The 16,532-nt window shown below is 44.7% G+C and overlaps 1 protein-coding gene across 1 annotated transcript in view; it reads right to left on the reverse strand.

The window, feature by feature from the left end:
* Nucleotides 1–7,853: 7,853 nt before the first annotated feature.
* The window catches only part of LOC109887109 (tumor necrosis factor receptor superfamily member 16-like), a 48,227-nt gene continuing 39,548 nt past the window's right edge, over nt 7,854–16,532 (reverse strand). The window contains exon 6 of the mRNA XM_031827970.1: nt 7,854–11,606. Within this exon, the coding sequence (XP_031683830.1) occupies nt 11,560–11,606 (47 nt within the window). The 3' untranslated portion in view covers nt 7,854–11,559. The remainder of the gene's footprint in view (nt 11,607–16,532) is intronic.

Here is a 16,532-nt window from a genome sequence, read left to right on the forward strand (position 1 = left end):
GTAGAAAAAGCCATTCTATTCAGAGATCTTTTCCATTGCTCAGATGACATTAGGCATCTAGATAACAATGAAGAAAACATGGAGTCATCAGTGCGAAATCAGAAGTGAAACAAGTGCTTCAAGTGAAATGAAAGAGCCAAAATGAAGTAAAACATTTCTTTAAAGAAAAGCTTTCAGGGGTAGGTTCAAATGTTGGCCCTCATCCTCCTGTCCTCTCATATCACATTATTGATCACAGGCTTCTTAATATGACCAGACCAGTCTACAACACTTATACAGTGGTCCTGTATGGCTCAGTTGGTTGTGGGTTCAGTTCCCAGGACCACCCAAACGTAAAATGTATGCACGGATGACTGTAGGTCACCTTGGATAAAAGTGTCTAACAACGTTGTGAGGTCATACCATTTGGAAGCCATTAAGCATTATATTGTACATGAACAACCATATATCACACTATATAGCAGTCCGTTGATGATCACTGGCACAGTTCACCAGTCAATGTGGTCATTTAACAGAACACGTGTTCATTTACAGTAGAGTGTGTAACAGTATACATGGTAATGCAGCCCCAATGGAACTCTCCCAGCCTGTGCCATCAGGCCATGTCTTTATGAGTTCCCATGCTGTAATGAGATAGAGGGAGGGAGGAGAAGAGGGGGGGGGGGTCTGTTAGGTTACTCTATCCAGGCTAGATTTAGGTTCACCCCTCTGCAGGGTCTGCTGTTTTCTTTTAGGAAAAGCCATTCTATTCAGATATATTTTCATTGCTCAGATGACATTACAATGGAGAAAACATGGCCTAGGCTCTGGTCTTAGTAGTGCACTATTTAGGGAAAGGGTGCCTTTTGGGACATACAGATGTTGTAGACTGGGAAGGCTGGTGGAGAACAGGGAGCTATAGCAGGACTGTTGAGATCTGGTGACACATTGAGAAAACAGGGTGTGAAAATGGATGAGAACAGTAAGCTCTCCTGACAGATGTGTTGACAAGGCTGCAACAGGAAGGGCTCATGGTGAGGGTATAACTGTGAACCGACCAGAAAGGATGGAGGGAGAGAGAAAAGGAGGGAAAGAGAGAAGGGGAAGATTTGAGAAAGGAGGAAATTGGAGTGGACTTCTTTCTCAGCTGTGATTAGTCATCTTATTTGTCTGACCACCCTTCAGCCCTCCCTCCAAATTAGTAACTGTCAGACCGAGTCCCTCTATGGTGCTGATTGATGACCTCATCGGGGAGTTAACATGACACTGTGTCAAGATTGGAGACTACCACTCACCTACTAGTCTTTCCTCCTGCCTCTTCGCCAGAGACCAGTCATCCCTTTTTCACTTCATTCCCGATTTCCCATTCCCCTCTCTATTTCTGTTTTTCTCTCTCACCACATGTGGCGAGCAGATTCCTGGCACAGCATTAAAGTGGAAGCAGGGTAGGTCGTTGTAGTGAATGCAGGGATCACTGCTAAGATAGGTGAGGATGTTTGACTAAGGCCCCTGCCAGAGGTCCAGCTTGAAGGGCTTGGTTCACCCTGTCCCGAGACTTGCATTGGCACACTACCCACGCCCATAGGTTGTTGATGCATGGCTGGAAGTCTGATGGATGACTCAGGGTGCTCTGTGTGGTGGGGCTCAGAGGTTTATCTACTTTACAGTCTGTTGGTGTGTCCTCAGAGCACTAACTGTAATTTACTGCAAGAGAGCAAAGGTGACCAGAGTTGGAGAGTTAAAGTTTACAGTCAGTCCTTTATTCTGTCAGAGCTACTTGATATGATATGTTTGATATGATAAGTTGATATGTTTTCTTTCCATGTCTCATTGCATTCTTCCATTTGATCACAGACATAAACATGATCCTACAGATATAGGTTCTTAATTTGAGTCCGTTTGCTACGGCAGGAAAATAATCCTGCAGCAACAGGAAATGTGAATTATTATGTGGATTATAATGAATGGGCATTTTTCTAGGCGTTGATACATTTTTCGTTAGGGCAAATCAAGTCAGAATTTACAAACTTTAGAAGCCTTTTAAAAACTTGAATGCACTACAAGTTTGCATTTCCTGCTATGCAGGAAAATTCTCAACAACAAAAGAGTGATCAAAATAAAGATCCTACATCTGTACTTTTATTTTAGTTTGGGAGCTGTCTTCTTCATTACCATGCATTGGCAACCGCTTATAAACGTTTAACAGAGGGTCTCATCTGGAAAATACATTTTTCAGGGCAACTTGTTACTGTGCCAACATGTTGCGAGATCACTGATGTTTGTATGGCATTTCCTGAACAGTAAAGTCCACTGTGGTTTCAGCATGGCTTTGTACTGGGAGAGTAATGACCTATGTGATGTGAGGGTTCTATTAGCTGTCCTATGATTAAATATATTTGTGCTACTCAGAATGATATGTAATGAGTTTTGACTCTTCATACAAATAAAGTAACAATGGAGAACTCCAACTAACCCTTTAAATACTTTATGAAAGCCAATGAATTCAAGCCCAGAAAAACACATTTAGCATTTGCATCACTTCTTGGCAGACACATCACAATATTATAAAAAAATGTATATGCTTTTTTCATTTTCTTTTCTTATCCAGTTATGTTTTGGACAGTAGCCCACTTCCCTGGTTGGTTGCTGGCACCACATGTTTAAGTGGGTAATGTTGCAGTTGTTTGTTTGTCTGTTCCTGGTTAAAAAAATAAAAATAAACATTTATCCGACAGCTTGACTGGTGAGATGAAGAAAATAAAGTGAGACTTATTAATTCTTCATAATGTCATCTAAGGATCGGCGGTGGTGTAGATGGGCAGTCTCCCATTCACTACTGTTAAAAGGGATGATTTCCCCTTGATATGGTATATTCAGCGATGAGCGGAGAGAGAAATAGAGAAAAACTACTGCTGCTGAATGACAGGTGTGCTTTATTGTCTCAGTGTAATGGACTTGGCACAAACGCATGCAGGCGATTATCATTAAAGTGACTCCCTAGCTCATTACAGTACTGTACGGGTAGAGCAGCCGGCCTCCTCTTCCTCACTGTCACAGGGACAGCCATGTTGGCAGCCTGAGTCAGAGTCAAGGAGACGTGGAGACGTGCCCTGGGTACCCAGCAGCCTCAGGCTTTCCCTGGGGGGACGTGTGTGGGATCCATAGCAACCCTGCTTTCTTCTGGCTCTCTGTCAGATATCCCCGTCTCACTGACTCAGTGACTCATTCATTCACAAACACAAGCGCACACGTATACATGGACACACACACACCCTATTATTTGCGTATATAGATTGTATTCCAAACATGCAAAAAACTTGTCCCTTCATAAGCATCTGCATGCAGTCACATGCTATACACACAGGGGCCCACATATCCACCATATGCATGTAGGAGATGCTTGGTGTTCAGATGGCATAGAGCCAAATGCATCTGAGCCCTGCAGAGAAAAACTAACTCACGGTACATTGTTGGTGACAGCAATTGGTGGGTTTGAATGATGGGACAAAGTACGGAGAAAAAGTCAACTGTTGCAGTCTTTGAAACCAAGCCTCTCTTGTTTGGCCCACAGCCCTTGTAGCATTAGGAGTTTGGAAGGATAGGTAGGTTAGGATAGGTAGGTTAGGATAGGTAGGTTAGGATAGGTAGGCTGCTTCCTCACTTTCTCACGTTCATGTAACTGATACCAACAATGCTAAGCAGAACTTGGCTTGGTCTAATGGTGGAATATAATTCTACCCCCTTCCGTTCACCTTGGTATTATCAGGAATGTCTGAGTGTTTTTGATCTGTACCGGATCAGACTCCAGACTATGGTATGCCTCCCTGTCTGGAAAATCAGTTTGTGTATGCCAGCATCTGTTTTGTGTGTGTGTGTGTGTGTGTGTGTGTGTGTGTGTGTGTGTGTGTGTGTGTGTGTGTGTGTGTGTGTGTGTGTGTGTGTGTGTGTGTGTGTGTGTGTGTGTGTGTGTGTGTGTGTGTGTGTGTGTGTGTGTGTGTGTGTGTGTGTGTGTGTGTGTGTGCGTGCGTATAATAGACGCTTAAATCCACTGGGACAACAGGAAGAGATAATCACAAGGAAATAAATCCTGTCTTGTCTTATCAACAAAGTAGCGATTGAAGAGAACTCCCAGAGACTCAGGTGTGTCAGAGCAGAGATGAATGCAGACAAAGTGTTGTGTCAGAGCAGAGATGAATGCAGACAAAGTGTTGTGTGGGATCCTTTCTGCTTGTATCCCATTACTGTAAAAGCTCTGCTGACTATCAACAACCAGGTGTCTGTGTTTAGCAGCCAACCACACTGGTTAGTTAAGGCATGAGACATCAGTCCGATACTGGTATGTAAATTACAGACAAATTATCTGATTGCAGTTAAATCATCCCAATGTCTGCAGACCATGTGAAACTCAGCCGTTGGAAAATAGGATTAGTTGCTTTCAAGGCAACTGTCACAAATAGACAGGCGGGTGGCGCTGTCATTGGTTAACACAATGGGATCGGAATCACATAATGAAGAAACAGTGACAGGGCAATTGCCTCATTTGTGTGTGTGTGTCCGTGCGTGTGTGCATATATGGCTGCATGTGTGAGTGTGTGTGGCCTCATTTCCAGACTTTTGTATGAGTGAAAGTGTTGTGGGGTGTGGTAGGGTCGGGAGGGAGGGAGTGAGTACAATTTGTGTTGCAATGCTGTAGGTTGTGAATTACTTTTAAGTGCTCAACAGTATCACTAGTACTGCGGCATTGGAAACAGATAATTGGATATAGAGGAGTAAGGGTGTGTGTGAGTGGGTGGGTTGAGGGGAGTGGGGCAAGACACTTACAGGGTCGGGTGCTCACAGCTGGTCTCCATCCCAGGGAAGGGTATGTCTCTCTTTCCCTATTCTCCCTCTCCCTCTCTCATAAGGAAGAGTGTCAGACAGGGTGGTCCCTCTCCACCTGTGTGGGAGGATGGAGGAATGGAGGATGGGTGGGGCTGTTTGATTTTCTCATGTGTTAATTGCTGTGGTGTTCCAGATGGTTTCCTCATGGGCGTTCTAACACCAAGTTCTAACACCAGTTTCTAGCCCAGAGAGTAGAGGACAGGAAACCGACATGTTGGATGATGCCCTGTAGCCTGTTCCAGCCATCTCCCCACACAGACCCCTACAGAGACTTGTAAACAAACACCTGAGAAACCCCAGTAAAACCCAGCAGCAGGAACAGAAACAGAGCGACTTGATAATGATCTCAGTACAGCAGTAGTCCAACCTACCAATCTGTGGTCTATGTTCAGAAAGGGATGAAAGGCTATAGGGTGGCTCTGCAGCTGTCTTTGGGTTGACTGCGTGTGCCAACACATTCTGGGAGTGTTTTTCTGTGTATGTGAATCACTTTCTCTCATGCCTGCCTTGTTCTAGGCCTACGCCTGTGTCGTCTTCGATCAGGCAATACGATGCCTTCGTCAATCACCTTGACCTTATTCTGAACTGCTTCCAACAGGCAAAGGCTCTGCTTACCAGAGTCTGTAGAGACAACAATGTGTGGTAAGCGTTCTGATGTCTCACAGGCTATTCAACATGTCAGTGGATGAGATAAAGGAGACAGTACACCAAGTCAGTACACCAAACGTACACCAAGTCAGAGTTTCTGTAACATTTAGGTTAGCAGGGGTGTATTTTCTATGGGCCTAATCATAGAATTACATATAGAACTGCTATTAATTCAATAGGATCTCTGTAGACCTAGTTGTAAATATTTGTCATTTAACTTTTAAATGCAATCACTTCAAAGGATCCTTTACTAGGCTACCCACGCACATTCATCCACTCTCAACATACAGTGCATTCGGAAAGTATTCAGACCCCTTGACTTTTTCCACATTCTGTTATGTTACAGCCTTATTCTGTAACATTAAATAGTTTTTTTTTTACCTCATCAATCCACACACAATACCCCATAATAACAAAGCAAAAACAGGTTTTTAGGAATGTTTGTACATTTAGAAATAAATAAATAATGAATAACTCAAATATCAAATTTACATAAGTATTCAAACCCTTTACTCAGTACTTTGTTGAAGCACCTTTGGCAGCAATTACAGCCTCAAGTCTTCATGGGTATGACGCTACAAGCTTGGAACACCTGTATTTGGGGAGTTTCTTCCATTCTCTCTGCAGATCCTCTCAATCTCTGTCAGGTTGGATGGGGAGGATGCACAGCTATTTTCAGGTCTCTAAAAAAATATGTTTGTTCGGGTTCAAGTCCAGGCTCTGGCTGGGCCACTCAAGGACATTAAGAGACTTGTCCAGAAGCCACTCCTGCGGTGTCTTGGCTGTGTGCTTAGAGTTGTTGTCCTGTTGGAAGGTGAACCTTTGCCCCAGTCTGAGGTCCTGAGCACTCTGGAGCAGGTTTTCATCAAGAATCTTTCTGTACTTTGCTTCATTCATCTTTCCCTCGATCCTGTCTCCCAGTCCCTGCCGCTGAAAAATATCCCCACAGCATGATGCTGTCACCACCATGCTTCACCGTAGGGATGGGGCCAGGTTTCCTCCAGACGTAATGCTTGGCACTCAGACATTCAGGTTTTATCACACCGAAGAATCTTGTTTCTCATGGTCTGAGAGTCTTTAGGTGTCTTTTGGCAAACTCCAAGTGGGCTGTCATGTGCCTTTTACTGAGGAGTGGCTTCCGTCTGGTCACTCTACCATAAAGGCTTGATTGGTGGAGTGCTGCAGAGATGGTTGTCCTTCTGGAAGGTTCTCCCATCTCAATAGAGGAACTTTGTAGCTCTGTCAGAGTAGCCATCAGGTCCTTGGTCACCTCCCTGACCAAGGCCCTTTTCCTCCGATTGCTCAGTTTGGACGGGCGGCCAGCTCCAGGAAGGTTGTTGGTGGTAATCGCCTCAATCCCATCTCTGAACGCTTTTCCCCCGATCTCCACATGCATTCATTTTATTCATGGTTGTTCTTTTTTCTCTCTTTAACGATGTTTCTTTCTTTGAAATTTCAGCTGACTCATGCTCTGGATTAATGTTCAGGTAGGAAAAAAATACATTTCAGCATTTCATTAGCGCCTCTGTTTGAACAGTCCTGGCTAATCAAATTAAACTATGTAGCGTGTCTAGCTCCCATCTGGTTTGCTGGTTTGGGATCAACCGCACATTCTGATGATTAAGCAATTCATCACACTATGTCGTGTGTGTGTGTATGTGTGTGTGTGTGTGTGTGTGTGTGTGTGTGTGTGTGTGTGTGTGTGTGTGTGTGTGTGTGTGTGTGTGTGTGTGTGTGTGTGTGTGTGTGTGTGTGTGTGTGTGCGAACCATATCTACCAGACATCGATGGTGACTGCATCTTTGTGAACGCTTACCTGATGATAAGAGAATAGAGAACGAGACTCCAACAGTCCAATGAACCCTCACATATGGTCCTGTTTTTAACTGTGGTTTGGCTAAGGTCACATGCTCCATACTTTGTGGTTTTAACATTTTATTTTCATTAGCTTGAGGCCTTTTTCAGAAATAATTTGGGGGTAATTCTAAAGGGGAACCTTTTGGGTATTTTCATACAGAAAGCCCAAACTGTCAATGAGACACAAACCCACAGAGATTATTCCTGTAACTGTTGATAAAAGATCAGTTATAGATGAGGGTCGGGAGAGTTTGTACTGGGTGCTGTCCATTATTGTAATCAAGGATTTCCCGGGAGAGATAGCCGACTACCAGTGTTAAACATTGGCAATTTGAGATGTTTTAAGCGAAGAAGCATATTTCAGTGTATTGTGTCCACTATATTTAGTTCCCAAGCAACAATGAATTCACAGTAGGGAATGAGAATCCATCAGCTGACTTGCTACATTATCAACATTCAGTATTGAGGACAAATGACTTGACGAAGGTGCAATTACATTTGTTTTTATTCTATCAGATAATTAATTTGTTTGCTTTTTCAATTTTATTGTGTATTTATATATTGTAACAACTCTAAGAAATTCACATTTACACAATGCATTTTACACTAGTAGGTAAGTACATGTAACATTCAGCTTTTGGGGGGGGAGGGGTCTGACATTTCTGTGGGGATTTATTATATCTTGGACATTACCATAGAGAATCACAGTGAATCCTCCTCATACATGGCATGTCTGTCCACAACCTCTGGACAAACTGAACATGTAAAAACATACTGGTCATGCTCATCACATATTGCCACTTTTGCACTGTAGGTAGAGTATATTGTGGTCGGTAAAATAGGACCACAGCAGATGGCATGTACGTAGATGATGCTATATGGATTTCAACAACATTAGTAGTACGTTTGAACCTATGGCCTATACTTCCTGAAACCTTCATTAACACTCAAATGATGAAACAAAACACAGATCATACAACAAGTGAGAATCCAAACGGAAGAAGAAGAACAGAAAGTGTTCGGAACATAACTCAAAGACACCTGACTCTGTACACAGGCACTTGTATAGCACAGCCTATTACATCTATTACAGCTAAAACAAGAGACCGTTTACAAAATAATACTGATTTCAAAAAAGAGAATAATATTCATAACAAAAACAATAGAAGAACATTGAATGTTTTGCATATTTATGTCTGTAACGTTATTCAGCTTTACATTCTTATATTATCTTCATCCACTCTACCAGTGTCCCCTGCTGTGGAGGAACAGTACCGATTGAGTCATACTGTAGATTCTATATTGACACCTCTATTCACCTGTGAGACAGCACAGTGTTAGATTGGGCCCGTGGGGCCGCCAGCCACAGTGAAAGGTTCAGTTGTTCACCAGTCGTTGATGACAGTCCCTCCTGTCAGTCAGTGGTATTATGCCAATCTGTTGGTCCACTGGGTCCTACTGCACTTCCATTGTGGAGCAATATGAATCACACTGCTGTCAATAATATTGTGTGAAACACTGTGTGTGTGAAGCCACTGGATATGTCACAAGGAGGCCCCCAGGGGGAATATAGTGTGGCTGTGTTGGTCTGTTTTCTATTCAAAAGCCTCAAAACTCACTACTATGAGAGCGTCTTCCCTGCTGTATCTTTGCTATGCCAGATTATCTCTCTCTCTCTCACAACACACAAAAGTATCTCTGCTAATATATCTACTTTGCTGTCTACCTACATCTAAATTCAAGCACCAAACCACACCAAAGGGACCCTGAGTAATCACATGTCCCTGGGAATCAAACCTGGACTTCAAAGCAGTACAGTTACAGTAAGCGTAGCTACATCGCTAACATCTAATACCTACTGCGTGTTCAGTATGCTGCGTGCCAATATAGATACATACAAAAGTGATCCAAGGCAACACATACATACAGTTTATCATCAGAGAGAGTGTGTGTGTGTGGGGGGGGGGGGGATAAGTGCTTCAGATCACTATTGTGATACAGTAAAATGTCACTGCTCTCTGACACATGAGAGGTGAGTAATGGTAATGTCACATTGTTGCCACTTTAAAAGCGTTCTGTATGTCTCTGTGCAGTACATAACAGAGGGATTCAGATGAGAGCCAGCTGACTGAGTGAAGCTAAATGAACCTGAAACCCTGAGGTAATTATACCTGCCTGTCAGGAATGTCTCCCTAATGGCCCCTGTGTTTACACCCTTACCCCTACCATACCATACCGCAGCAGACACATTAGCGCCACCGCACACTCTTTAGCACACACACATATCTGCACGTGAGTGTGTGTGTGCACGTGCTTGTGTTTATTTCAGTGAGACGGAAGTCTCTGACGAGTGTCCCATGTCTCCACTCATTAGCAAGTACAATATAATGGATAATTAAGGGGAGTCTTGAGTATAGCCTACTATACAGTGTTTGTATATAAACTGTATACTATTTCTAGACAACTCTCGTCAGGCTACCATGGAACAGCCTCGAATACTGATACTGCAGAGCCTCTTTCTGATGATGTCACAGTTCCATTTTTGGCAGTTGGACATCACATTACGCGTCAGGTCAATGAGTCAGCAATGTTCAACAGTCCAAAATTGCTCCTCACATTGCATATCACAGCTCCTGGGGTAATGGAGCGGCACTGCTGAGGAGGCCTTGTAACTCAAACCACTAAGAGAGGCGCATGTGCCACAAACAGACATGAGAGAAACATCTAGAATCTGTTACATTCAAAGTTGGCATGAATCATTCCAACAGAATCCTGGAGTCCATGTTGGATGGAGAAAAGGAGTCAAGTGTGTCAGAAAACAGAGGAGGGATGGTGTATCATGTTGCGGTGACGGAATGATGGAATGATCCACAGCCAATGAGAATAGGAGAGCAGTAATCAGAGGCAACAGTATAACAACAACACAAATGTGTCCGTCCCTGTACACCTTAGGAATGTCTGTGTCTGTGGTAAAGAAAAAGGATAGGAGATTTTGGAATGGGGACTAATGCTGCATTTAAACGAGGGACGCAAAAACCGTCATACAAGAAGAAAGCAAGCCAGCACGACGGTATGTGTTGCTATGGTGATTTCGGTAAACAAACAGTGCAAATCAACATCCTGTAGAAAACAACGCTACGACAGACAACAAAAGTTTAAATATTTTAACTCTGGTGGCATGTCCCGTCTACTGTGACCTCAACGGCATTTACCGTCGTGCTCTCATTGAAAACAATGACATCCGGACGCCGTCTACCTCGTACCATCTAAACGCAGCATAACAGTTCCCCCACTGAGTTGTGTTGAATAGATAACAGTGGGATACTATCAGACAGGATCCCATGGGGGATTTACAACAGGCTGCTGCTGAGGTCTGAGAAGACAGTCTGGGGGTGTGACGGAGAGACTACTGCAGGACTTGCCCTGAGAACACACTAGGATAGGATAGGTACAGATGGAGGGATGGAAAGAGGGACAAATAGTTACATGCTGAGAGAGAGAGAGTACAGACAAGGGGAGAGAGGGGACAGAGAGTTTATCTACCTCTGAGGCACAAACATTTGATAATGTGAGTGAGTAGGGGGGATCCGGGGGGTGGATGAATAATAATTTTAGCAAATGGTCAAAGGAAGTTGGCAGTGAACTTATGGGGACACAGGATGAAACTCCTTCATGGGTTAACATACTAATACACTTTTCATAATGATTGGTCCTCACCAGCTGACAGAAAAGACGGAGACCAGGATATCTAACACAGTGATGCTTCTTGGATTATGGGTGGTAGTGATATTGCGACTTTAGTGACTTGAGGCAGAGGGTTGGTGTTAGGGTTGGTGTTTGGCGTTGGTGTTAGGGTTGGTGTTTGGCGTTGGTGTTAGGGTTGGTACTGGCAGAGAGGTTTAGTGTTCAAAGACACACTGGCAGAGTTGAGTTCTGTGTAGAGATACTGGGTCAGCCTCTGATGCTCCAGTCTGTCTAATAAGGGTCCATACTGGGACAAGAGGCCAGTCAGAAACCAGTGGCCACACTTGGTGAAAAGGGCCGATAATGTCGTCAACTTCCTTGTTGTATCCAAGAAGCCCACTCAGTCTGTACTCTTATACTGTATGTCCGTTCCCACATCAAGGTTTCCATGGCAACCCCACTTCCCCCTCTCCTCCTTTTCCTCCTTCCTGTCAGCGGCTTCTCCTCTTCCTCAGACCTGGGGGGGAGGTGAGTCAGGTCCCCCGTCCACCCTCACCACTGAGAGAGAGAGAGAGAAACATGTTAAAAACATATATGATCAGTGGTGAAACATGCAGATGTTCTCTGGTCGTATGAAGTAACACAGTATCAGTGGTCAGCGGTCTATGATGCTGTGTCCACTCTGACACACTTTGCCCTGTAGGGGGCCTTGTGAGGTCACAAACTCATCAACCCCTCCAACTGTTTCACTGAACTCATTACTACAGGGAGTGAGGAAGTGGGACAAATGTCCCCTTTTCCCATAAGCCCTCAACCTGTTGTCAGTTGAGGGGTGCCATGGAAACGCTTCCGGAATGCAGAGGCGTTTTTTAGAGGAGCTCCGAGCTCACTGGTTGTTTTCTTGTCTTGATCAATGCACCCCTGTGCCAGCCAGAAGAGAGCTCTAATTCTAAAGGTTCACAAGAAGGGCTTTTTGTATCAACCACGCTATGACATCATCAGGCCTGTTTAAGTGTATGTGGTGCACACAAAGGCGGAGCTTCTGCTACAGTCGATCTTCTCTCATTCTACACACATTCCATTTTTTTTCTGAAATCCTCTCTTTTTCCTCTGGCTCTCCTTTAGCTCTCGTTATTCATGTTGATTCTCTCCAGAGTACGTCATGCAGTCTGTGACTTGTTCTCCTTCCTGTTCAGACAGCCATCCTGCAGGCATGACAGACACTGCAGACAGACACTGAGCAGTCTTGATGAATCATTCTGTCTTTTCATGATAGCAGCAAAATACTTGTGTTCCTCTTCAGGAACTCCACTTTGAATGGTTCATGCAGCCCTCCCTAGACTGTAAATGTTAACCTACTGAGTCAGTTGGTGGCTTCCTTGATAAATATTGTTGACACAGAAAATCTAATGGTTGCTTTAAATGGGAACCACTGTTTCACCCATTCCAATTCTAAGCTATTTAGCAGTCTTTATCAGATTAAATTCTACTGGGCATGTTCAGAATAGTCGATCTAACAGTCGATCTTCCATTAGCATGTTCAGCCGTTGCTGATTTAATTTCAGCCCACTCCGAAGCTTTAAAGATAGCTGATTAAGACTGAGATTGAGATCGGTAGTGAATAGGCAATCAACTGCTCTCCTCTTAATGGCAAGAATGGAATACAGGAGACATGCTGATTACATTCTGATGCCCCAGGGTCATTTGACCAGCCCTGACCAGCCCTAACCAGACCCCTCATACACTACCTGTCAATCAGCCGGCAGTTACATGTATGTCATTGCCTCTGGCACCTTGAGGCGTCTCACATTCCTCCTCACATTCGATGACTCTCTCTGTGATGGGATTTTGCTTAAACAGGGACTGTGATTTGTGGTTGTCCTACCTACCTTAATTGAATGCACTGACTGTAAGTCAGAGCATCGGCTAAATTACCAAAGTGTACATGTAAAATGTAAATGTGACCTGGCCCTAGCTTCTCTGTCTGATTGTCACACTGTACCCCTCCCACCACTGACATCCCTCTTTCTTTTAGAACTGAGTCAATACAGACTCAAGTTATTCTATTTTACTCAATACAGAGGTCCTCACTACAATATGTTACATTTATTCATGATTAATACCAATAATGGATTAGCATTTATATAGCTCTTCATTTAGTCTCAAAGTGCTTTGGACAACGCAATACGTCAGTATCTGTCCTGCTCTAAAGCTCTTGCTGTCTACCTCATCCACATCCCAGGGCTGCCTCCTCAACAGAAAGGGCTTTACTCCCTACTACACCAGCTTTCTACTGCACGAACTACTCTCCTACCCCACTAGCTACTCTCCTACTCTACTAGCTACTCTTCTTCCCCACTAGCTACTCTCCTACCCCACTAACTACTATCCTACCCATCTAGCTACTCTTCTACCCTACTAGCTACTCTCCTACCCCACTAGCTACTCTCCTACTACACTAGCTATTCTCCTACTCTACTAGCTACTCTCCCAATGCACTAGCTACTCTCCTAACCATCTAGCTACTCTTCTACCCTACTAGCTACTCTCCCACCCCACAAGCTACTCTCCTATGCTACTAGCAACTCTCCTACTCTACTAGCTACTCTCCTACCCCACCAAATACTCTCTTATCCTACTATCTAGCTTCTCTCCTATCTCACTAGCTAGCTACTCTCCTACCCTACTAGCTACTCTCCCAATGCACTAGCTACTCTCCTAACCATCTAGCTACTCTTCTACGCTACTAGTTACTCTCCTACCCCACTGGCTACTCTCCTACTCTACTAGCTACTCTCCTACCCTACTGTCTACTATCCAACCCAACTAGCTACTCTCCTACCCCACTAACTACTCTCCTACCCATCTAGCTACCCTCCTACCCATCTAGCTAATCTCCTACCCCACTAACTACTATCCTACCCATCTAGCTCCTCTCCTACCCTACTAGCTACTCTCCTACCATCTATCTACTCTCCTACCCATCTAGCTACTCTCCTACCCCACTAACTACTATCCTACCCATCTAGCTCCTCTCCTACCCTACTAGCTACTCTCCTACCCCTCTATCTACTCTCCTACCCATCTAGCTCCTCTTCTACCCCACTAGCTACTCTCCTACCCCACTAGCTACTCTCCTATCCTACTAGCTACTCTCCTACCCCATTAGCTCCTCTCCTACTACGCTAGCTCCTCTCCTACTGCACTAGCTACTCTCCCAATGCACTAGCTACTCTCCTACCCCTCTAGCTACTCTTCTACCCTACTAGTTACCCTCCTACCCCACTAGCTACTCTCCTACCCCACTAACTACTCTCCTACCCCACTAGCTACTTTCATACCCTACCAGCTACTCTCCTACCCCACTAGCTACTCTCCTACCCCACTAGCTACTCTTCTACCTTATTAGCTACTCTCATACTGCACTAGCTACTATCCTACTACACTAGCGTTGTACTACACTAGCATTAGCCCACTGCCCCTCTAACCTGGGACGAACAGACTTTGATTGACAGTTTCTGTGACTATCGTTCAGGTGGAGAATGGGATCAGATTAAGGACAGAGGCACGATGATGAGAGGTTTGAGTCTCATTTAAATTTTAAACATCCCTCTGCCCCTTGAGGAAGGAATACTCCAGCGTAAAGGGGGGAGTAGCAACTCTCCTACTCTACTAGCTACTCTCCTACCCCACCAGATACTCTCTTATCCTACTATCTAGCTTCTCTCCTATCTCACTAGCTAGCTACTCTCCTACCCTACTAGCTACTCTCCCAATGCACTAGCTACTCTCCTAACCATCTAGCTACTCTTCTACGCTACTAGTTACTCTCCTACCCCACTGGCTACTCTCCTACTCTACTAGCTACTCTCCTACCCTACTGTCTACTATCCAACCCAACTAGCTACTCTCCTACCCCACTAACTACTCTCCTACCCATCTAGCTACTCTCCTACCCATCTAGCTAATCTCCTACCCCACTACCTACTATACTACCCATCTAGCTCCTCTCCTACCCTACTAGCTACTCTCCTACCATCTATCTACTCTCCTACCCATCTAGCTACTCTCCTACCCCACTAACTACTATCCTACCCATCTAGCTCCTCTCCTACCCTACTAGCTACTCTCCTACCATCTATCTACTCTCCTACCCATCTAGCTCCTCTTCTACCCCACTAGCTACTCTCCTACCCCACTAGCTACTCTCCTATCCTACTAGCTACTCTCCTACCCCATTAGCTACTCTCCTACTACGCTAGCTCCTCTCCTACTGCACTAGCTACTCTCCCAATGCACTAGCTACTCTCCTACCCCTCTAGCTACTCTTCTACCCTACTAGTTACCCTCCTACCCCACTAGCTACTCTCCTACCCCACTAACTACTCTCCTACCCCACTAGCTACTTTCATACCCTACCAGCTACTCTCCTACCCCACTAGCTACTCTCCTACCCCACTAGCTACTCTTCTACCTTACTAGCTACTCTCATACTGCACTAGCTACTATCCTACTACACTAGCGTTGTACTACACTAGCATTAGCCCACTGCCCCTCTAACCTGGGACGAACAGACTTTGATTGACAGTTTCCGTGACTATCGTTCAGGTAGAGAATGGGATCAGATTAAGGACAGAGGCACGATGATGAGAGGTTTGAGTCTCATTTAAATTTTAAACATCCCTCTGCCCCTTGAGGAAGGAATACTCCAGCGTAAAGGGGGGAGTAGCAACTCTCCTACTCTACTAGCTACTCTCCTACCCCACCAGATACTCTCTTATCCTACTATCTAGCTTCTCTCCTATCTCACTAGCTAGCTACTCTCCTACCCTACTAGCTACTCTCCCAATGCACTAGCTACTCTCCTAACCATCTAGCTACTCTTCTACGCTACTAGTTACTCTCCTACCCCACTGGCTACTCTCCTACTCTACTAGCTACTCTCCTACCCTACTGTCTACTATCCAACCCAACTAGCTACTCTCCTACCCCACTAACTACTCTCCTACCCATCTAGCTACTCTCCTACCCATCTAGCTAACCTCCTACCCCACTACCTACTATCCTACCCATCTAGCTCCTCTCCTACCCTACTAGCTACTCTCCTACCATCTATCTACTCTCCTACCCATCTAGCTACTCTCCTACCCCACTAACTACTATCCTACCCATCTAGCTCCTCTCCTACCCTACTAGCTACTCTCCTACCATCTATCTACTCTCCTACCCATCTAGCTCCTCTTCTACCCCACTAGCTACTCTCCTACCCCACTAGCTACTCTCCTATCCTACTAGCTACTCTCCTACCCCATTAGCTACTCTCCTACTACGCTAGCTCCTCTCCTACTGCACTAGCTACTCTCCCAATGCACTAGCTACTCTCCTACCCCTCTAGCTACTCTTCTACCCTACTAGTTACCCTCCTACCCCACTAGCTACTCTCCTACCCCACTAACTACTCTCCTACCCCACTAGCTACTTTCA

The sequence above is a fragment of the Oncorhynchus kisutch genome, linkage group LG6 (assembly GCF_002021735.2).
Source record: "Oncorhynchus kisutch isolate 150728-3 linkage group LG6, Okis_V2, whole genome shotgun sequence".
NCBI lineage: Eukaryota > Metazoa > Chordata > Actinopteri > Salmoniformes > Salmonidae > Oncorhynchus > Oncorhynchus kisutch.